The sequence below is a fragment of the Lithobates pipiens genome, unplaced genomic scaffold (assembly GCF_037356315.1).
Source record: "Lithobates pipiens isolate NorthernLeopardFrog02 unplaced genomic scaffold, aLitPip1_a1.2 Scaffold_16, whole genome shotgun sequence".
Classification (NCBI taxonomy): Eukaryota; Metazoa; Chordata; class Amphibia; order Anura; family Ranidae; genus Lithobates; species Lithobates pipiens.
In genome coordinates, this window is record NW_027507748.1 from 71,403,571 (window position 1) to 71,427,828 (window position 24,258).

Sequence of the window (24,258 nt, forward strand, 5' to 3'; positions counted from 1 at the left end):
AGAGGAAAGGGCTAAATAAAGAAAAGGAATGCAGCCACAGCATTTAAGGATTTTGCTGTGTGAAATATATAGAATTTCTGCTTTTGGATGAAGTAGAAGTGTGTGTGCAGCCATGCCCAATGAGGAGAGGCAGTGGTGGAAGAAGTAGGTGAGCAGGCTGGGCTGTGGATTGCAGGCACCTCCATAGGCACACAGCCTGCAATGTCAGATTTCCAGGCTAGCCAAGCAGCTGCTCTCTCCCTCCTCCTCCTCCTCCTCCTCCTCCTCCCTAGTCCTCATGATTGATGATGTTGGCCGGGCTCCAGCACAAGGAAAGGGGATTGTTCCTCCAAGCACTACGCACGAGATGAGATCAGCTCACTTCAAAGAGCCGGGGGGCGGGGCCCCGGGGAGGCTTGCCGAAGGAGCCCATAAATGGTGGCACGGGGTGTCAGTGTGCCGCACAAATCCCCAGCCATGCCCAGGACTGTATGATAAGTGATCCGGCTTGTCTATGAGCAGACGTGCGCTGGGGAAGAACGAGTGACATCCCTGCACACTGCCGACCTTTTCCCGACTTCTGCAAAAGAAAAAAAAAACTTTTCCCGACTTTTTTTTTTGCACAACTGTTCCCGACAATACATCTGCCAGCCAGGATGAGCTGTGTGCCCTGCCTGCTGCCCTGCCTGGCAGTCCTGCTCTGTGCCCGGATTGCCCTGTCTGCTGTGGCCATGGAAGAGGAGCTGGTGGCCCCTGTCAGGCTGGAAGGGGCCCCTGAGGGTGGGAAGGTGCTCTACCGCCTGGATGTCTTTGGACAAGCCTTGACCTTGGAGCTGGAGGCAGATCCCAGCTTTCTGGCTAAGGACTTCAGCTTGCAGTACGTCGGGCGACCCAACATCCCCACCGGGGAAGAGACCGGCAACCTGGCCGAATGCTTCTACTCCGGGACCGTCAATGGGGAGCCGGCGAGCAGCGCTGCGCTGAGTCTGTGCTCCGGGATCCGAGGAGCCTTCTATTACCGGGGGGAAGAGTACTTCATCCAACCCAGCAACCACACCATCACCCCGGCTTCACCCAAGCCTGACACCCCCCTACTCCTTCATCTGGTCAGCAAGAGGAGCCGTGCCAAGGCTAAGTGTGGGGTGACTGATGGTACCCCCCAACAGATGGACTCTGAGGAGCCCCCCAAGATCCTCACCCCTCCAGGTACTGCACCCTACACCACCAATAGGATCTGCACCATCACCTACCTACATACTCACCCTGCACCACACCACCAAGATCCTCACCCTTCCAGGAACTGCACCCTACACCACCAATAAGATTCTCACCCTGCACCCTACACCAACATCCTCACTCCTCCAAGAACTGCACCCTGCACACCACCCCTTATAAGATCCTCACCATGCACCCTACACCAAGATACTCACCCTGCACCCTACACCATACCACTAAGATCCTCAACCTGCACCACACCACCACTAATATCCCTACCCTACACCACACCACCACCAAGATCTTCACCCTGCACTGCACCACCAATAAGATCTTCACTCCTCCAGGTATTGCACTCTGCAACACACCACCTCCAAGATCATCACCCTGCACGACCACCAAGAACCTCATCCTGTACCACACCATCACCACGATCTTCACCTTGCACCACACCGCCACCAAGATCTTCACCTTGCACCACACCGCCACCAAGATCTTCACCTTGCACCACACCGCCACCAAGATCTTCACCTTGCACCACACCGCCACCAAGATCTTCACCTTGCACCACACCTACACAAAGATCTTCACCTTGCACCACACCTACACCAAGATCTTCACTTTGCACCGCACCACCACCAAGATCTTTACCCTGCACCACACCACCACCAAAATCTTTACCCTGCACCACACCACCTCCAAGATCTTCACCCTGCACCACACCACCACCAAGATCTTCACCCTGCACCACACCACCACCAAGATCTGCACCAAACCACCATCAAAATCTTCACCTTGCACCACACCACCAAGATCTTCACCTTGCACCACACTACCACCAAGATCTTCACCCTGCACCACACCACCAGTAAGACACTCACTCCTCCAGGTATTGCACCCTGCACCACACCACCTCCAAGATCTTCACCTTGCACCACACAACCAATAAAATCCTCATTCCTCCAGGTATTGCACCCTGCACCACACCACCAAGAAGATTCTTAACCTACACCACACTGCTACCAAGATCTTCACCCTGCACCACACTATGACCAAGATCTTCACCCTGCACCATACTACCACCAATAGCTTCACCCTTCACTCTGCACCACCACCAAGATCTTCACCCTGCACCACCACTTAGATTCTCAACCTGCACCCCCACTGCACTCCTCACCCTTATCCACACCACCACCAAGATCCTCACCCTTATCCACATCACCACCTAGATCCCCTCCCTACACCACCACCAACATCCTTACTCTGCACCACAACTCATTCTGCACTACACCACCACCAGGATCTTCACCCTGTACAACCACCAAGATCCTTACCCTGCATCACATTACCAGCAGGATCTTCACCCTACACCACACCACCACCAAGATCCGCACCCTGTACCACAACTACCTCAACTCCACACACTCTCCAGTGGCAACAGCCTCCATTATGTCCAAGCACACTTTGTTGCAAAACTTTAAAACCAGTTATAAAATTGTTTATAAATAGGAGTATCAGCTCATATTTATAATAAAGACCATTCAATGAATAGGCGGAGAGGTTCTGTGCAGCAGATGTTTAGCTTTGTGGTTTAAGGACATTTCCAGGGACAGATCTCCCAGAACTGGAATAGTGTGGAATTATTGTAAGCTGGTAACTTAGCACAGAAGCTTATAACTTTGCACTTGCAAATATATATAGCATATTAGCAAACTGAGTATAGATGCCAGGTTTATCCCTGGAAATGTTCTTAGATCCAAAGCTAGGACAATGTGGGATTCCTGGAAAGTTTATATATATATATGTGTATGTATGTATGTATGTATGTGTCAAGATATGAGTCACCTACCAACTTTTTAAAATTGAATGAGTAGCAAGCAATCCCTGTACAGTGCTTGTATGTGGGGCCGGTGACAGATTACATCTCCATGCCAGAAACTTCATCACATTTCCAACACACTGTGTATAAATATAAATAAATTAAAAAAAAAAAAAAAAATATATATATATATATATATATATATATATATATATATATATATATATATATATATATATAATATTATTATTATTATTACTATTATTATTATTATTATTATTTTTTCAAACATTGCATAATTAAGAGCTTCCAAGAATTCAACTTTGTCCCATATATATCCTGCGCAAAAAAAATCTAAAACCAGCCAAAAATGACCAAATAAACCCATTAAGGTCCCAGCCTAGTCCTGAGATTAGCTCAGCTCATATTTCATCAAAAAAAAATCTTTCTGTAAAAAAAATTTCACCAGAAGTTTAATACAGAACACCTAATAATAAGTCAAATCTACTCTATGCCTTTAGTTTATTGGCTCTTCACTAACCAATAAATGTGCAGGACAGCATGCCATGGAGCCAAGCCATGGGGCCGTACCATTCACAGTTTGGCAGTGCACCACACAAGCTGCACAGCAGGTTGGAGAAGAGGTTGGAGGTGAGCCCGGAGTTGCAGGAGTTAAACCATGTGTGCTTAGGAATGATATCATTGCAGAAATTGGACAGGTTGCTGCTTGCACGGTTCCCCTAAGTTTTATGAAAAGAATTATACCTTTTCATGGTTTTGCACCTTGTTATACAAGACTTGTAAAACATGAACCTCCATTCATAAAAAAAAAACAAAACAAAAAAGCTGCTACATGTGATTGCAAATTATATAAAGTATTGTAACTGGAGGAAACGGGCTGCACACTTTCACCTTGCATGTTTCTGGCTAGCTTGTAGAGATGGTGCTGCAGCTAGGGAAGTGGTTAATAGAGCTCCAGATTGTCAGAACAAGGGTACAGTGTGTTGGAAATGTGATGAAGTTTCAGGCTTGGAGATGTAATCTGTCTCCGGCCCCACATACAAGCACTGTACAGGGATTGCTTGCTACTCACTCAATTTTAAAAAGTTGGTAGGTGACTCATATCTTGACTTGCAAGCCAAAGATGACTTAATGTGAGAAAAAAGGACGACGTGCTGTTGGAATGATTTGACACTTTTGCTAAAAATAGCAAGTTTTTTTTTCTTTTTTTTTTACCGTTTAAACTGTGCAGCAGATTGACAGTTGCTCTTTTGTATGTTCTCCTCTGTAGGATTGGGAAACACAAGGAAAAAGAGATTTGTCTCCAGCCCACGCTATGTTGAAACCATGCTGGTAGCCGACCAATCTATGGCTGAATTTCATGGGAGCAATTTAAAGCACTACCTCCTCACATTGATGTCAGTGGCTGCAAAGCTTTACAAGCATCCCAGCATCAGAAACTCCATCAGCATAGTGGTAGTGAAGATCCTGGTCATCTACGATGAACAGAAAGGACCTGAGGTCACAACCAATGCCGCCATGACTTTGAGGAACTTCTGCAGCTGGCAGAAGCAACATAACCCACCCAGCGATCGGCATGCTGAACATTACGATACAGCCATTCTGTTTACGAGACAAGTAAGTCAAGTTTATGTCTGCCTAATCTTCCATAAACGTCTTAGATATGGAATCGCAGCCCAGAATGTTTCTAGCTGTGATGTGTGATGTACTTCTAAAGTGAAAAAAAAAAAAGTTTCCTAAGATCTCAAACATGCATGGTCTTTTAAACCGGGGACAGCAGCTAAAGTTAAACATTTTCCGGCCAAAGTTTTGTCCTTGAGCTAATTTATTTATTACAGGTATTTATAGAGCGCCATCAATTTATGCAGAGATTTACATATATATTGTACATTCTTTTTTTTTTTTAAAGATTTTTATTGCACAGATGAGTATTATACAAGCAGTATATCCAACGTGGGTTACATCCAGAACAATGAAAAGACCAACATTCATTAAGCTTGTATATTGTACATTCACATCAGTCCCTGCCCTCGAGGAGCTTAGTCTATGGTCCCTAAGGCGGGCCATACATGTTTGGAATTCTGTCTGGTTCCTGTTGAACCAGCCAAGATTCAAACCATTAGTGGACAGGCTGAATGCACCAAGTTGATCAGCCAATCAACTTGGGTACAACCGGCATGCTGGATTTGCTTGCGGCTGCCCCATCGCCAGGAGAAGACAATTGCTGATTCCTCTGTCAACACTGTCTGCGTTGATGGGGGAATCATCCAAATTTCTTTCCTGCAACCCATGGCTGCATGGGTTGCAGGAAAGAAATTCACACTGTGTATGACCATCCTTACTCACATTCATACATACCAAGGCCAATTTATACAGGCGCCAATTAACCTACCAGCATGTCTTTGTGGAAGGAAACTGGAGAACCAGGAGGAAACCAATTAATATTGAAACGGTTTTGTTTTCTAGGACCTTTGCGGAGCTCAAACATGCGATACCCTCGGCATGGCTGACGTTGGAACAGTTTGCGATCCCAGCCGCAGTTGCTCCATCATTGAAGATGACGGCTTGCAAGCAGCTTTTACAACGGCCCATGAACTAGGTAGGACTCTCTGACTTTATATAGGCATGCTGGGGTTTGCTGTCAGGCTAGGATATAAGTTATGCTCAAACAAACTTCTCAGGAAGGAACTTAATATTTGCTTAGACACAACAGATGGTCAGAAGATGTTTATGACACCCTAAGCTACAAAGCAACCTGGAAAGGAATGTGTTTTGAAGTGTTAAACTTTTATGATAAGGAAATACTTGAACACATGGGAAGTTTGCAAAATGCTTAATATTGTCTTGATTAGGGGAAGACTTCCCTCAAGTGCATTGTTGAGTTTAGGGAAGGGTTGTAAAGTATACTTCACACTGTGAATTTTTTCAATTTTTGAGGAAATCGGAACCCTCTCCTGCATTTTTCTATAATGGAAAATTTCTGTTTCCAGGTCATGTATTTAATATGCCACATGATGATGCAAAGCACTGCTCCAGCTACAATGCCGATGATAAGAGTTCACATATGATGGCTTCAATGCTCTCCAATCTGGACAGACAGGAACCATGGTCTCTATGTAGTGCATACATGATCACATCTTTCTTGGACAACGGTCATGGTAAGTGTGTGATGATACAATATCACATTTGTGTAATATACTTTTTGAAGATAGGCTGCAAGATACCAAGAGAAAAATGGTAACAGGGGAGAGACCTCCAGCATATTGATAGCCTCAGCTCTGTTCCTATCTGCTGTATAAATGGGATGTGTCCCTTTCCTTCCAATCAGCTCTCAGAGCTCTCCTTACTGAGCTCTGCAGAGTGTAACCTCAGCTCTCCGCCCCCTTTTTTCTGAACTTTCAGACAAGCTTTAGAATTCAGCAATTTGAACAGATGTAGAGAAGAAAGGACTTTAGGTAAACAGGTACAACTTATGTAGGATAATTTGCTTCATCTCTGTGTATCACCTGAGGCCAGTCACTTCACTGGGTATATGTGAGGGTTTACAACCACTTTAACTCTTTTGATGTCTTAGTTGTTGGCCCTTAAAGTAAACACTTTGGATGTAGTATCAAAATATAGATAGTTATTCCAAATAGAATAGCTGTTTGAATATTTAATTTTTATGAAGGAAGTTTGCAGCTTTAAGCTTAAGAGGAGCTTGAAGTAAAGTAAAAAATAAAGTGTCCTTTCAGTCATATTGAGAGTTATTGCCCTTTAAATGATTCACAAGACCCAATTTGACTGGGCTCATAGTCAAGCTAGATGTCACAATTTGTGAGAGTATGTTCTTTGAAAAAATTTGCTCTTAACCTTATTTTTTTTTTTTTTATTAATTAGGAGAGTGCTTATTGGACAAGCCAAGCCGACCCATCCAGCTCCCATCAGATCTCCCTGGAACATTGTATGATGCCAATAAGCAGTGCCAATTTACATTTGGAGAAGACTCCAGACATTGTCCAGATGCCGCCAGCACGTGTACGACCTTGTGGTGCACTGGAGTCTCCGGAGGGCTGCTCGTGTGCCAAACTAAACACTTCCCCTGGGCTGATGGGACCAGTTGTGGAGAAGGGAAATGGTGTCTTAATGGGAAGTGCGTTCAGCAGATGGACAAGAAGCATTATGAGGTATGTTTCTGGTTTCGATGTATAATTCTTTTCAGTTAGTATTTGGAATTCAATATTTTTGTTGGATCATTCCACTACATTCAGATTTCAAGATTGGGCAATTTCCAAACCCTGGCACTGGGGCAGCTTTTTTTTTTTCAATAGAATATCTAATTCATTTGAGCAAAATTACACAAGCTTTAGATGATACCTTCAAATTTAAATGTTGTAACTGGCAATGAACTCAAGATTGCCCCGTTTGGAAACTTTCCAGTGAAGTTTTTATGGTTTATTCTAGTTTTATATTTAAATCATGGCTCAGATATAGTTTAGATGCAATGTCACCTTTGGCAAGCACTTGTATTTTTTTTATCAGGCAAGGTTGATAGATACATTTCTGCTCAAAAAGAGGAGTATTTTAGCACTTGGCTACCTAAAGCCTGGTACACACTAATGGTTCTTTAAATTTTTTTGTTCAACCCAGCGAGCTTAACAACAACAAAAAAAAACACTGAAGAGCTCAGGAGGGGTCATTGTACTAACTAGCCAAATGTTAGTACATCAATCTTCCCTGCTGAGCTACTGTGTTCTGACAGGGGGGCCAATGGCTGAGAGCGCTGATCAGGTACTGGTCGGCAGAACTCTTTCGGTCATGCCCCTTCAACAGCAGACCAGTTGCCATACACACAGGCCGAATTTCAGACGGTTTCTATTGAACAGGCTAATGCCGCCCCACATTCGGCCCATGTGTATGGCCCTTTAGACTGTAAATTTCTCTAGCAACAATTTGTATATTCACAGAAATCTACTTGATTCACCTTAAGAATGCTGATCTGTTGATGGTTGCCATCAGTATTTATCTTTGCAAGATGATCATGGTTTTGCAATTGCCTATATTGTGAATGTGTTTTGTGCAATTAAAAATGCTTAATGGTCCTTTTTTTGTATAATTACAGACTCCGGTACATGGTGGTTGGGGAGCATGGGGATCATGGGGAGAGTGCTCCAGAACTTGTGGTGGTGGAGTCCAGTATTCTGTGCGAGAGTGTAACAATCCAGTGCCAAAAGATGGAGGCAAATACTGCGAGGGCAAAAGAGTGCAGTACCGCTCATGCAATACTGATGAATGCCCTGAAAATAATGGTAAATTAATAATAACATTCAGTTTTACAATTGAATCCTGAACATAGAGAAAAATCATAGTTATAGTTGTTTGCATGGCCTAATGTGTCATATGTATTCTCCTCAGGCAAGACATTCCGTGAAGAACAATGTGAAGCCCATAATGACATCTCCAGGTCCGCCATTGGAAGTGGACCTGCTGTTGAATGGACCCCTAAGTTTGCCGGTGTTCGTCCAAAAGACCGATGCAAGCTTATGTGCCGAGCTAAGGGCACTGGATTCTTCTTCGTACTGAACCCCAGGGTAAGCTCCTAACTCTTGAACTTATATTCTGATATATATCTACATATATGATTCAGCACCTAATGTTGTGGGCTATAGTCAGGAATTCCTTAATCAATACCAAGAAATTGAAATAATTTGATAGTCTTGTAATGTTGTTTAAAGCTGAACTCCAGCCAAGAATAAAAATACTCTTTTGTATCCTACCTTAGTATTTTCAAAAAACGTATTATAAGTGTCTGTGTATTTTACTTTTTTCTTTGGGCTCTCATCTTGAATACTGAATTAAATCTTCCTTTTAAAACATGCCACTGTTGGCAAGAGCAGTGCAATCCCAAACTACAATCCCAGAAGCTGTTGTAGGAAGCCATGACTCTTTTGGTGGATTATGCCCAGTCACCACCTAATTTTACCATTTGTAAGCAAGTATTTATGCAAGTGGAAACACTTGATGGTAAGAGCCCTTCCTAAATACATGAGGGTACTTGGCACAAAAGACAGTAGCTTAATTGACCAGTCTCTTCAAAGGGAATCTGCAGGGTAGCCAATTGTTCTTGCCCATCATAAGCCTTTTTTCACCCAGGACACATTTAGTGGCAGTTAAACCATCATTGTAGGTATGGCAATCAATGCACAATACTTCAGAAAGTTTCTACCTGTTTCCATAACTTAAGCTTTAAATATAAAGACAGATTTAAGGGTTTTAAAACCACACTAAACTCATATTTTACCAGTATCATTATTGTGTGCTTCCCAGTAAATTAGTGGTTGGATCTAATGAGCTGTTTTTTGTTTCCACAATATAGGTTGCTGATGGTACTCCATGTAGCCCCGACTCCACCTCTATCTGCATCCAGGGTCAGTGTGTCAAGGCTGGTTGTGACAGAATTATTGGGTCCAGCAAGAAGTTTGACAAGTGTGGCGTCTGTGGAGGAAATGGATCCACCTGCAAGAAAGTCTCTGCAACCTTCACCAAAGCACGGTATGTTGCAACTATGTCTGTTTTCACAATTTCTATCCTCTGAGCTTCTCTTCATCTTTCACCCTCCAAAGTTAATGAGTTGCTTAAGCCTTTTTAAGATTATAAATGATGCACTCACTGAAAGGAATTTCAATGTCTAATTAATCAGTAGGACATTACATTAAATGGAAGAGTAGTGTGTGTGTTTTTTGACACGTTTACAGTTTAACTCATTGAAAGGACAAAGGTCCAGTTAATCTGTTACTATTTAAATGGAAACTATACCAGGTCCATAAATTTAAAAAATGGCCAGGTAGAAATATGTATTTCTACAATAAATGTACCAAAAGAACAAAGGTGATGCTTTTTAGATCCCTATCTGTTGATGCTGGTGCCATTTTTTCTCAAAAGCATATAAGAACGGGCGTAAATCAAAACAATATGTCCATCCTACTCATATAAGTATGGTTCTGTCACAGAAGCCTAAGGGCATATAGAGAAAAAGTTGTCCCCAAGACGGGGAACCAAGTAGGCTGAGCTAGTGACAAGGAGTGTGGACAACTCTTATACAAAAAAATAAATAAATCAATTATTGGTTGTCAAATGTATCACCTAAGAACATGTAGGTCTTAGTATTCAAAACACCCAGATAGGGTACACCTAGAACCACTTGTGCAAGGCACGACAAGCATGCTAACTAACATAGGACAAAAATATGGACAGTGACATAAAACACATGAAACAAAAACGTCCAGACCCTAAGTTATCTGACACACTGGGCACCACCACGGCAAATGCCCATATAATGAATTGAACACGTCTTGTCAAGGTGGTGCTGCATTGTGTTAGCCCTTTGGAGGCTCAAGCTGGAGGGAGTGTGGACTGTGTTTTATGTGACTGTCTATGTTTTTGTCCCATGTTAGTATGCTTGTCATGCCTTGCACAAGTGGTTCTAGGTGTACCCTATCTGGGTGTTTTGTATACTAAGTCCTACATGTTTTTAGGTGATACATTTTTGACAACCAATAAATGATTGACTTCTTTTTTGTATAACCGTTATCCACACTCCTTGTCACTATATATGCACATACAGATACATACATACTATCTTCACATGGATAAAAAAAATCAAAAGCGAGGGAAAATCCCATATTTAGCATTTGTAGATTTCCCTCACTTTCTGTTCATGCGCCAACTTTAATGTTTTGGATTTTCCATCACTTTCTTTATTGGAAACCATGAAACGGTGGTTACCGGGACAAATAGAAAGGAAGAATCTCACAAGCAGGGGCACAGACAGCAATAAATCTTAGCTGGGGTTTTGACCCTTCCTTGCTTTATCAAAGAATTTTAGTAAAGCAAACCAAATATCCTTACCATGATTTTCAGTTTGATTGTTTTGCACGGAGTTCACCTTTTAGTTTGTGAAGAATCTCCCATTAAAAGTTGTCATATGAATGAGGTAGACATAACTGCTTATGGTTTGTAAAAATATGTTTCAAAATTCTTACTAACAAAGACCATAATGTTTATGTAAACTGGATTGAAATTTTTCTTCTATTTTTGTGTGTTAAAATGTGTTAATTTTGATTTTAACAGACCGGGGTACCACGACGTTGTTACAATTCCTGCGGGAGCAACAAACATTGAGATCAAACAACGTAACAACAGGGGATCTATGCATGACGGCAGCTTTTTGGCAATTAAGGCTGCCGATGGAACTTACATCCTTAATGGAGATTATACACTGTCCACACTGGAGCTAGACATCTCTTACAATGGGAACTTCTTGACCTACAGCGGTTCCACGGCATCCTTAGAAAGAATCCGAAGCTACAAGCCTTTGATAGAACCGATTACTATACAGGTCCTCACGGTGGGAGAATCTCAACGCCTGAAAATCAAGTACATTTATTTTGTCAAGAAAGCAGCTCAACCAGAAAAGACCTTGAATAAAAAGAAAGAGTCCTTTAACGCCATTAAAGAAACCATTCTTTCTGAATGGGTCATTAAGGAGTGGGGTGAATGCTCAAAGACTTGTGGATTAGGCTGGCAGAGAAGATCAGTCGAGTGCAAAGACTTGAGGGGTCAGCCTTCAAAAGACTGTGCTAACGAACTAAAGCCGGATGATGTTAGGCCATGTGCGGACATCCCTTGCCCCCAGTGGCAATTGGGAGAATGGTCTTCATGTTCTAAGACCTGCGGAAAGGGTTTTAGAAAGAGACTTTTAAAATGTGTCTCTTACGAAGGTAGCAACTTGCCTCAGGACAACTGTGATCCTTCAAAGAAGCCTAAACATTTAATAGACTTTTGTACTCTTTCCAACTGCAGTTAAACAGCACCCGACTCAGAACATTACTAGGGTCTATCAAACAAAACTGAACATGCTGAAAGCAGAAGGGTCAGGTAGAATGTGTTTGGTCAATGTGCATAGGGTAAGAGGATGGAAAGTTTGAGAAGGAACAGTGCAGACAACTGCATGTTGGATTGGACCATCAGGTTGAGCAGCACATGTAGGTTTGTATGAAGGGCAAATTAGTGTCACTAAACCCTTCATTGCTAGGACCCCGAGGCATTGTCTGTTTTTCAAACCTTAGCGTCTGTTACAAGTTAGATGAAGCTAACTGGCAGCCATGTTGGTTGTTGACACAGGTCTGGACAAGCTCCCGGAGCCAAATAGCCAATGAGCCTAAAATAACTTTTTTATTTTTTGGCGTGGTCTGTTTTGTGGCTCTTAGATTGGACTGACTGGCTCCTGAATTTTTACATTTATTCATCTAATCCTGTAGCTGACAAAGCTTGGGCTTCTCACAGACTGTAAGCCAGTGATTCATGGCATTTTTCTTTAGGGGTATTCTGATCTGTTCTTGAATATTGTCCATAGTGGGGTTAACCTACCTCAGTCAAGAAGGGTAAAATCAGGAGCTCAAAAGGATCTTTAGTAAAATAACAATGGCTGCTATGGTGTCACAGTATATATATATCATTTTTTTATAATGAAATAAAGCCATATTCTTATTCATATGGGATGTGCAGATTAGTTGGACCAATACAAATGTGCTATATTGCAGCTTGCTAATATAGTATTGAAATATAAGAATAACTTTATTCTTCAAAAGTTAACTGTTGGCAACCAGATGTTCAGATAAACTGATACTTAATTTTGTTTTTGGTTCTGCCCTTAAAACACCCTCAAGCGTCTTTTAGGGCTCTTGGTGGTAAGATTCCCTGTACCTGAGTTTCCACCTTCACTTCTTGTAAGCTCAAGAAAGGTATTCTCACTCTGCTGGATTCTTTACAAGAAAGCAGCTGGAAGAGTGAGACTTCCACCTTTGGTATGAGCTCAATCAACTCTAAACAGGAATCTCAGGAATGGAGTCATTAAAAGATATAAGAAATCAATGGGTAATTCAAAAACCGCGAGTCTACATGTAGCTGAAATATCAGGTATAGGTGGACTAAACCCTATCATAATCCATCTGGTTGTAAATAGTTTTCTCAAGAAAGCCAATAACATCAGCAGAGGTTGGGGGGGGGGGGGGGGGGGGGGTCTAAATTTAGGCCAGTATAGAGTGTAGGATTATTCTTCTATATGTATAGAGATGTAAACAGAAATTTCTATATGTTCCATATTTCAATTGATGCAATATGGAAGTATATTTGATTGACAGTCCTGGGGATAGCAGGTCCATCCACAGCTGTTGGCCAACCGCTATGTGTCACTTACCTAGGTCAGGTTGGAGAATATGACTTTTAATGTGTATATACACCAAGTATACTTCATAAGTATTTGCGTCTGCCTCTTCTATGAAGGGATCGTTTCAATGTCATATCATATACCTATTTATTTTTGTACATCAAGTCCGATTATATATTAAGTTATCGCTTTCTATAACAAAGAAAAGAGTATTTATGCTGTATTGTATGTTACTAGAATTATTAAAAGAACACAGTGACATTCCTTGACTATCTTGTTTGCTGTCTTGATTTCACATGATAAAATGATTGTAAATGTGTCAGCTCTTGGCTCAAATTTTTTATGAGTTTGCATAGCATGGCTATTGTGGTCTGTGCACTTGTGTACTCTCTTTGCTTTGGTAAGCAATGGAATAATAAATCACATAGCCAAATAAGTCAGAGGTGTATAAAACAGCGGGTGTATTGTGCAATGCAGTCATCAGCTGGGAATGACGTTATATACATTGAAATTTTTAGACAACTATAGACACTTTTGACCACTTTCTAATGCTAAAACAACTGTTCAAAGCAAACTTCAATGTTTATGGTTTTTACCTTATAAGGCTATAAAGCTAGCTTAAAGTAATTTTTATGGTTAGCATGAAGGCAACTCACTGATAAAAGTAGAACTTGACATTCAGTTTATGAATGAATGAACTTGAGATACTCAACCTTGGCCAAATGTAACAACTATTTAAAGGGTAGGTCAACTCAAAGTGTGTTATACACCCATGAGTAAATGTTGAGGATCCATCAATCACTGCCTGTTTTGGCCCTTAAACAGAAGGTTCTCTTGACAGTACACCCATAGACTCATTGATTCTTGCCTTAATGTTTCAGTGCTGCATCATTCATCTGTTGAAGCCCTTAAAAATAGCCAATATTTCTGAATATGGCAGACCATTTGACTTTCTCTGCTCACTTTGAGGACACAGTGCTAGAGCCTAAGTGGCCTAATTGGTTATTATCCCTGTGTAACCTCCAACACAGACCACCACATTTAAATTCAGGGTTTTAATAGATGAACAGAGTAACCGGAAAATGTGTGGATGGTCAAAATCAATGGCCATAGGGGTGTCCTATCAAGAGAATGTGCCTTCCTTTAAGGGAATATCGAAATAAAGCATATTTGTCTGAATTTTGAGCTCTACCAGATTTGCCACATGGTCTCTGCAGATGTTGGAGTTATTATCTTCCATTGATGACAGTGACGTCCCTCATATTGGTGGGGCGGGTAACCAGGCTGGTACAATATGGGAGATCGAAAGGGAAATTTGGTATCTGCAGACAGCAAGAACAATTCTTCTTTCAAATACTTCAGGGTATATTCTGGATTTAGAGAGGGCTGACATAGTCTGCGGTGCTTTACACAGTACCTAGAACCAATAACGTAAGGAGCTTACAGTCTAATGCCAGTCATATATTGTACATTGTAGGACTAATTTTGGATATAAGCCAATTAACCCATGAGCATGTTTAGGGAGCAGGCTCAGACATATCATTTGTGCAGACTCTGCAGCTACACAAAGGCACCCTGGGGCTTAGGGGCCCATTTAAACTGGAGGTAAGTTGGATGGTTGTTCGGACCTCCTTCCTCTTTCATACTTAACTAAATTTCCTATCGAAAGGGCATCGGCCGATATCAGCATTCAAAGGTCTCTATCTGTTTATACTAGGGAATTTGTCAGCATGTATATCCAACGAAGTACTATGTCTGACAATAATAACCGAATGCTAGTTGCTTTGAAATTAAGATGATCCTCTGGCTTTAATATGCTTTGACTCTCTTACAATCATGAAGGCTCAGCAACACATGTGAGCGTTACCTAGGGAAGTCTACATGGAAATGCAGCCTGCCTAGGAATGCCCACTACTGCAGACTGACAGCTACCTTTTTGCCGTGTACACACGACTGGACTTTCTGGCAGCCTAGGTCCGACGGTCTTCCCGGCGGACTTTCGGCAAACTTTCTGAACGGACTTGGCTACACACAATCACACCAAAGTTCGATGGATTCGACCGTGATGATGTACGACCGGACTAGAATAAGGACGTTCATAGCCAGTAGCCAATAGCTGCTCTAGCGTCGGTTTTCCTCCGTTGGACTAGCATTCAGACGAGTGGATTTTTCGACCGGACTCGAGTCTGTCGGAAAGATTTGAAACATGTTCTAAATCTAAAGTCTGTCTGATTTTTTTTCAGATTCGTTCCCTCAGACCTTTGCTGTCAAAGTCTGGTCATGTGTACACGGCATTTAAGGCATTTATCACATAATTCCTCCCAAGAGCTAGTGCACTGCTTGCAACAGAGCTAAGGACTCTTGAAAGGAGTACTGAGGCAGGGTTCTGGGCTACTGCACCCTGCTATCTCCCACCAGTCATGATCTTGCATTGCATAGAGAAGTGCAGATGTCACTGGGTGTAAAATAAAGGTATGTAATGAAAATAGGAAGTTTTTTTTGTATTTTTTTTTTTTAGATGGAAGGGGGGTTGGAGTAACCATGAAGACAAATACAAAAAATTAAACATCATTAAAAATCAGTTACAAAAGTTGCAACAATGGAGATCTACTGCAGGTCACATATCCCAAATTGCCATGTTCAGGTCACATGACCTAACGTGCCAACCTCAGGTCACATGACCCAGAATGGAAGCATCTCCAGACCTGTCTTCTAGAGCCCAAAAACAACCCCAAAGGTAGGACTGATTGATCACTCTTCAACCCCTGCCATCCACTTAAATGGCTGGAAGCCTAATAAAGCTGGTGGAATTCTATAGTTTAGGTCTAAGCTATAGAGCTGGGCCTATGTTCAACTGAGATTCTTTGACAGGCTGAGGGTCAAAGGAATTGGTGGCAGTTTATCAGTGGCCATGAACCTCCTTCTGGGCTGGCTGGAAGAAATATATATATATATATATATTCATACCACCTGTTTGTGAAATCTCATACTATGGCCTGTGGTACCAGTGAGCAGACCTACTGGCGACAGAGAGAAATGCACAACCCATCTGAGTTTAGGGAAAAGCCAAATATAAACTGTACAATCAGTGTAAGCTGCCTACAGCCCAAAAAAAAAAAAATGTACATAGTCGCCCATGTTTAGGACCAGGGGGCTAAATTTTAATACTTTGGATCACTGACCCCCTGCACTGAAAAAATTAAGTGCTTGTTTAGGGTAGAGGTCTCCAAACTACTGCCTGTGGGCCACATCTGGCCCTCTACTAGATTTTATGTGGCCCGCAATTGGGATCAGTGGCATATCCTTATTGTTCAAAGATTGAGGATTATGATCAGCAGAGGCTCCCTATGGTTTACGCTTAAACTCCCTGCCTTTATACCAGTGGACTGATGTAAGGGGGGACCCTCATGGAAGGAGGGACTCTGAAAGGAGTTCCTGATGTAAAGAGGAACCGTTATGGGGACCTTGATATAACAGTGCACTAATGTAAGGGGGACTTTGATATGGAGGACCCTGATGTAAGAGAGGACTCGGACATCAGGGGACATTGATGGGGACCCTGATTTAAGGGGACACGCTGATGAAGACCCTGATGTAAGCTGGGGCTCTGATGGGGACTCTGATTACGGGGGGAACCTGATGGGGACCCTGATGTAAGTAGGGACTTTGATGAGTACTCGGATATAAGAAGGGACTGAGTAGGACCCTGATGAAAGCAGAGACTCTTATAGGAACCTTTATGTAAGAGGACACTCTGATGGGAACCCTGATTTAAGGGGACATTCTGGTGAGTATCCTTATGTAGGGGAACACTCTTATGGGTACCCCAATGTAAGGGGGGCTCTGATGGGGACCTTGATGTAAGGGGGACTCTTGATTTGTGCTCTGATGTAAGAAGGGGCTTTTATGGGGACCCTGATTTAAGGTGGGACTCTGAGTGGGGCCCTGATGTAAAGGGGTGGCTCTGGTGGGAACCCTGATATAACGGGACCCTCTGATGAGGATCCGGATGTAAGAGAGGACTCTGATGGACCCCTGGTGTAAAGGAGGGGCTCTAATGAGAACCCTGATGTACAGTGCCTTGCAAAAGTATTCACCCACCTTGGTATTTTTTGTGTTTTGTTGCCTCACAACCTGGAATTACATGGATTGTTTGAAGATTCGCATCCTTCAATTTACAGAGCATGCCCACAACTTTGAAGATGATTTTTTTTTTATTATTGTGAAGCAAACAACAAATAGGACAAAATAACAGAAAAAGTCAATGTGCATAACTATTCACCTCCCTAAAGTCAATACTTTGTAATGCCACCTTTTGCGGCTATCACAGCTCCAAGTCGCATTGGATGAATTTCTATGAGCTTGCCACATCTTACCACTGGGATTTTTGCCAATTCCTCCTTGAAAAACTGCTCCTTCAACTTGGATGGTTTGCACTTGTGAACAGCAATCTTTAAGTCTGGCCACAGATTTTCTATTGGATTGAGGTCTGGGCTTTGACTAGGCCATTCCAACACATTTACATGTTTGCCCTTAAACCACTCAAGTGTTGCTTTAGCAGTGTGTTTGGGGTCATTGTCCTGTTGAAAGGTGAACCTCTGTCCTAGCCTCAAATCACACACAGAGTGGTACAGGTTTTACTCAAGAATATCCCTGTATTTAGCACCATCCATCTTTCCCTCAACTCTGACCAGTTTCCCAGTTGCTTAGGGGTTGCAGTCTCTGGGGCCTTTGAAAAAGGTGTGTATATGTAATGACAGATCATGTGACACTTAGCCCACGTACACACAGTCAGAGATTTTGCCAACCAAATCCGTCGGATTTTGCCCGTCGGATTTAGTCCTACGGATTGTGTCCGAAACTGTTGCATACACACAGTCGGGCCAAGTTGGCGAAAAATCTGATCTTTCAGAACGTGATGATGTAATTTCGTTATGATGGGACTACATTCAGGCTAGTAGCCAATAGCTTTGATGTAGGAATTTGATCTGAGCATGCGTGGCACTTGGTCCGATGAAAATGCTCTACACATGATCGGATTAGGTCCGTCCGGCCCAGTTGGTCGGGAAATCTTTCCAACATGTTGGAAAATATGGGTCGGACGGAGATTCGGGCGGAATCAGTCCGATGCATACCACACACAGTCGGATTATCTGACGACACGGTCCAATAAGACTCATTCCGACAGATTCTCCGACCGTGTGTACAAGGGCTTAGATTGCACACAGGTGGACATCATTTCACTAATTATGTGATATCTGAAGATAATTGGTTGCACCAGAGCTTTTTATGGGCTTCATAACAAAGGGGGTGAATACATACGCACATGCCAATTATCCGTTTTTTATTTTCTGAAAAATAGTTTTATGTATATATTTTTCTAATTTTACTTCACCTAGTCTACCTAGTTTACTTTACCTAGACTATTGTGTTCTGATCCATCACGCATGATTCATTTTTCAAGCGGAATTTGTAGTTCTAACCTTGCAGTCCTGAGATTTACTGTAGCTGAGACAAGAAAATTACACCACTTAAAGCGGGAGTCCACCGGGACTCCGCGTTTTTTTTTTTTTTAAAAGCCAGCAGCTACAAATACTGCAGCTGCTGACTTTTAAAATAGTGACACTTACCTGTCCAGCGCGCCCGCGATGTCAGCACCCGAAGCCGATCTCTAGATCGTCTGTAAGGTGCTGCCGCCGCCATCTTGGGTATGGGAATCAGGAAATGGAGCCTTTCGGCTTCATTTCCCGGTTCCCTACTGCGCATGCGCGAATCGCGCTGCGCAATAAGGACGGTCCCCGCTGCCTCTGGGATCTGTGTGTTTCCCAGCAGGCAGCGGGGCACTTGCGGAAAGGGGCGTAATCTACGCCCCTTTCCGCAGAGAGCTATCCCGGAAGTGGGTGCAGAATACCTGTACTGTACAGGTATCTGCACCCCCCTCCCCCCTGAAAGGTGCCAATTGTGGCGCCGGAGGGAGGGAGGGTTCCGATGAGCGGAGGTCCACTTTAGGGTGGACCTCCGCTTTAAGGTTAGGCAATGTTTTTGTGTATGTTATGTTGTGCGTTAGCTTGCATTGCATTAATGCAGGGGTGTTAAACTCAATTTGATTGCGTGCCACATCAGAATTACGGTTGCCCTCAAAGGGCCAGTTGTTTCTACAAAACTAGATGTCCAGAACACCCCACCCCCTCTAAAATGAAATGTCAAGAACCCCTCCACCTTCAGAAGTCAAGAGTCCCCCCACCCTATCCTATATCACAGTGCACCCTTTTACCCTGTACTGCTGCTGGGAAGAAGCTGGGGACAGACATGGGTATCAGAAAGTGCAGGGTCAGGATAAGGACCAGAGGAGGGTTTGAGTCAGCTGCCAAAGTCTTCTGAATGCAGAGACCAGGGAGGAGAGCTTCGGCTGCAGGGAGAGGTGCAGGATCTGTAGGAGGAAGTCTGTCCTCCTCTCTGCTGTCAACCGCTGAGACAAGTTGGGGGCAGAGATTAGGGAGGTGCCACAGGTGTAGGAAAGGTGCAAGGCCCACATAAAATGGCCTGGCAGACCGCATTAGGCCCGTGGGCCTTGTGTTGGGCACTTGTGCATTAACGCACCCCATTAGGGTTGCCACCTTTTCTTCATACCAAACCTGAACACATTAGTGGCACAGGGCATATTTGTTTTCGTAGTATACACATTAGGATTATAAAAGACCTGGGACACCTTTGGGTGCCCCAAGGAGAGTGGTAATGCAGCTTGCTGCGGCAAACAGTGGGTGTGGCCAAACTGCTCTTTCTGACATCATGCCCCCCCCCCAGTGATGCCAAACCTGCCCCCAGACAGCCTGCCCCGTAGCTCCCGAATGGCAACAGATTGTTGTGTGACTACAGTGGAACCTTGGTTAACGAATAACGTGGTTAACGAGCGTTTTGAAAGACGAGCAACTTCTTTTTTTTTTATTCTGACTTGGTTTACGAGTGTTGTCTCGAAAATCAAGCAGAATTCAAGCTAATGGGGTGTGCAGTACCACATTTGGCCAGAGGTACAGGGGGGCACCAGTGACACTCAGAACCGTTCTGAGCCATTTGGAAATACTTAGAATCACTTGGAAATACTCAGAAACACTTGAAAATACTCAGTTCCTGAGTGTTTCCAAAGCTTTCTGAGTTCAGCCGAGCTGTCCTCGATTATTTTTGTTGCCCCCCCACCTCTGGTCACATGCAGTATTGCATGCAATTGAAGTCAATGCGGAACTAATTATCTTTATTTCCATTGACTTCTATGGGGAAACTTGTTTTGATATGCGAGTGCTTTGAAATATAAGCATTCTTCTGGAGCAGGTTATGCTCGTAATCCAAGGTTCCACGGGATCTCAGTTACTTGAGGAGCTAAAGCCCAGTCTAAATAATGTGTCCGGGTTTCAGGCAGACTGAAACCCAGACACAAGATTCCAAACCTGAACTGTCCGGGTGAATCCTGGACAGGTGGCAACCCTACACCCGTGGCATTCTGAATGGGCTGCCAACACACCCTATCACACTTGACCCTTTTTTAAGCTTGGTTTTTGCATTGTGGTGTGTTTCGGTGCACTGTAAAAGATGCCATTTAAAACTGAAATACATCACACAGAACCTTTACGCTATGGTAACACACATGTTTAACTGTGTGTTAACACAATGCACAAGTGTGAACAGACCCATAAGGAATACAGTGGCATCCTTTCTTTATCGCCGGGCCTGCTGTCTGGGCAATAAAATAGCAGCTGTGGACCGATGAGATAATCACCTCACACACTCTGCTCTCTCCTCCTATCAGCATGTTCCTTGTCAACGCATTTGTATTCTGCACACCTGATTGGCTTCTGGTCATCTGCCTTCCTCTCCCAGAGTACTACTGTATAAGTATGGTGCCATGCCTCAGTATTGTCGGCCTGCAACCAGTAGCCTAATGCAGGCAGGATCACCAGCTAAAGTTTATTCCAAAATATTCTCAAAAAACAATTACCTTTAGCAACCTACAATCCCTCTTGTATGCTCCTTAATATACTTAAATATGAATCCTGTTTAAATTGACCACCAAATATGTATAAAGCAAATTCATTATATAATTTGCTGCTAATAGGACTTAAACTCTCCCTCTGACCTCTAAGGAGGTCCACCATTTATGATACGGATCTCTTTTGTAATTTTACCTTTTAGGGTACATCGCCGGCATCCTCTCATACTGTATGTTCAGCACAGCGAGAAAGCTATATAACGTGGCAAGTTCATTAAGTCAAAATTGATATTTTGCCAGAGAAAAAAAAATGCAATCCATTATGGAAAGAGTCCTGTAAGGGGGCCAAATATTTTGTGTGTGTGGGTAGTAAGAAGTGGAAATTACTTGGAAAAAAAAAACTCTGACTGCTTCTAAAGGGGTCCTGTCACCAGTTTTTTTACTCAGATGTAATTGGTTTAGAAAAAATCATCATGCTGCACATTTAAATAGGGTGGTAACATCATTGCTGTAAGGAGCCACTCACACCACAACACCACTAGGTGGGTTATGGCACGCTGCTTTAAGCATCCTATTCAAAATGAATGGGCTGACATGGACCTCCATATATTTAGTGTGGGCTCTACTGTACAATGTACAGCAATGCACAAGATTAAAAATGTAACACACCCGGCCGCAGATGAACTGGGATCCCCCACCCTGCACAGCCAGGCACACGAATCTTCACGGGCATACTTGAGTCAGAAAACAATCCGTCACTGTTTTGTTATTTATTGAGGGTTAATAATTTGGATAAGGATGGGAGGTTATGGGATGGCCACTTGACTTAAACAATACTTCAGTGACAACTTTTCCTATATACAGTCTCTATATACAACTCTTCTTCTTCCTCCAGCACACAGTTGCTTGAAAAACCCAGCAGGAACATGGTGTATACCTGACAGTCACTCAGTCAGATGAAGCAATGACCCATTACAGGCAGGAACCAGAAGCCCCATGGTTGTGTAGAAGAATTTCCATGTCCAGCTAGCATCACTCCTGTGGCTACTGATCCCAGTACCACCTCTTAAGGCACTGCCAACCCACCTGGCTGCAGGCTGCAGCTGCCCCTTTCTCTAGACTTGCAGGCTAACTTCTCACCACAGTCCTCCAGACTGACACTTATCGGCCCACCCAGCTGACTCTCAGGAGATCTCCCAGACATGCTGACCTGCTCCCGCTGTCCTCTCTCTCTCTTGCTCCCGTGCCTCCAGGAAGGGTTTTCTCTGTGTGTTTTAGAGGGAATCTTCTCATCCCCCCCAGGCAAGGGGGCACCCTAAAGGGCCACAGCCAGCCCATTGCTGGGGATTGGCCGAGGCCTCATAAACATGCACATCAGACCCTCCTTACTCCCACCCTCCAACTCTGAAAGTTTCTACAAACTTTGTATGACTTTCTCTCTCTGCAACTGCTAAACGTCAATGGGAGGGAGAGGAGAAGAAGCCAGAAAGAGCCATACAGGGGATTGGTTGCAGTAATTTCCCCCCTGCCGCATCGATCACCATTCCTGCCCACATCTGATTCACCCTGCTGCTTGGAACCCCTGCTGGCCCAGGTTCTGTTCAGTACTGATGGTGCCCCCTTATCTATGGCCTTGCTCCTCTCCATCCCTTCTCTACTGAGTCTCCTCCACTGTGTAAATATATATATAGATTTTTTTTTTACCAAAAAAATCTATGGTCCACCCCCCCCCCCCCCCCCATGCACATCACCCACCTAGACAAATGACATGCACTTTGCCTGCTTTGCCTTATTGAGTAATTGAGTATTGAGCTAGGCAGGTGAGTATCTTAACTTTGTAGGACCCACAACCAGGTAAGTGGGGGTTAAAAAAATGTGTCTGGAGGGGGGCGGTGAAAGTCAAAACATTGATATCATGGGAGCCCTATTTAGTTTGTGACTAAAACCTTCGACCTTGTCCATGCAGAAAACAGCAACAACTTCACCTTAAAGCATATACGCACATACTACTCACCTTTGCTTCACTCCCCATCTGCTACGTTCAGCTGTCAGGAGATAAGAAAGACGACATTTTTTAAGCTCCAAATTGCCTCAGTTGGACCTTATACAGGGCTGAGGACTTTTTTTGCCCCCATGTGAGAGCACTGGGTCAAGCACCAACACTGTTGCATGGAGAGAGGTACGTGCTCCACCATACCCAGAAGTACCAGGTATTTTCTTTTCTCCGATTAGCTAAAAGGAGAGACAGGAGAGCAAAGGAAAGGTGAGTACATGCTGCTGGCAAAGGCTGCATTAAGGCAATTCTTTTACTTTGCCCTACATGGGAACAGGTTTGCGTGAAGGTACCATCAACATTAAATGACTCTCACCACATGTTGCCACACACTCCAAATTCTAACTCTACCATCTGAACCAGAAAATTAGCTCTGATCAGAGCACACCTTTTCAGTTGAGTTCTGATAATCCTATGCCCAGTGAACCTTCATTTACCTGTTCGGTGATGTAAATAATGGAACCCAGTGTGGTCTTCTGCTGTTTAGAGAGAGATGCTCTGATACATACCTTATGGTGTGTACATACGACCGGACTTTTTCAACAGCAAAGTTCAGAGGGAACAAATCCGTCGGACAATTCGATCGTGTGTGGGCTTCATCGAAACTTTTCTGTCCAAAAATCTGATGGACTTTAGAAATAGAACATGTTTCATATCTTTCCACCGGAACCAGTTCCTATCGAGAAAACCGCTCGTCTGTGTGCAGGTCCGACGGACCAACAATGACGCAAGAGCAGCTATTGGCTACTGACTATCGAACGTCGTTTTTCTAGTCCCTTCGTACGTCAACTCGTTAAACGGTCGGACTTTGGTGTGATCGTGTGTAGGCAAGTCCGTTTCAGCGGAAGTCCATAAAAAAGTCCATCAGAGTTCATTCTGACGGAAAGTCCAGTCGTCTGTATGCAGCATTAGTTGTAAAGAGCATTTATGAAAGTGAGTGTAGACTTAGAAGCTGATTTACTAAAGCTGGTGCACTCAAAATC

At 43.4% G+C, this 24,258-nt stretch overlaps 1 protein-coding gene across 1 annotated transcript; it reads left to right on the top strand.

The window, feature by feature from the left end:
* Positions 1-430: 430 nt before the first annotated feature.
* Positions 431-13,510, top strand: ADAMTS1 (ADAM metallopeptidase with thrombospondin type 1 motif 1). Its single transcript, XM_077480029.1, has 9 exons — positions 431-1,185; positions 4,305-4,651; positions 5,501-5,633; positions 6,025-6,192; positions 6,914-7,200; positions 8,136-8,322; positions 8,429-8,604; positions 9,390-9,565; positions 11,144-13,510. The coding sequence occupies exons 1-9, from the start codon at positions 636-638 to the stop codon at positions 11,877-11,879; spliced, it is 2,760 nt and encodes a 919-aa protein (XP_077336155.1). The 5' UTR covers positions 431-635; the 3' UTR covers positions 11,880-13,510.
* Positions 13,511-24,258: the final 10,748 nt, after the last annotated feature.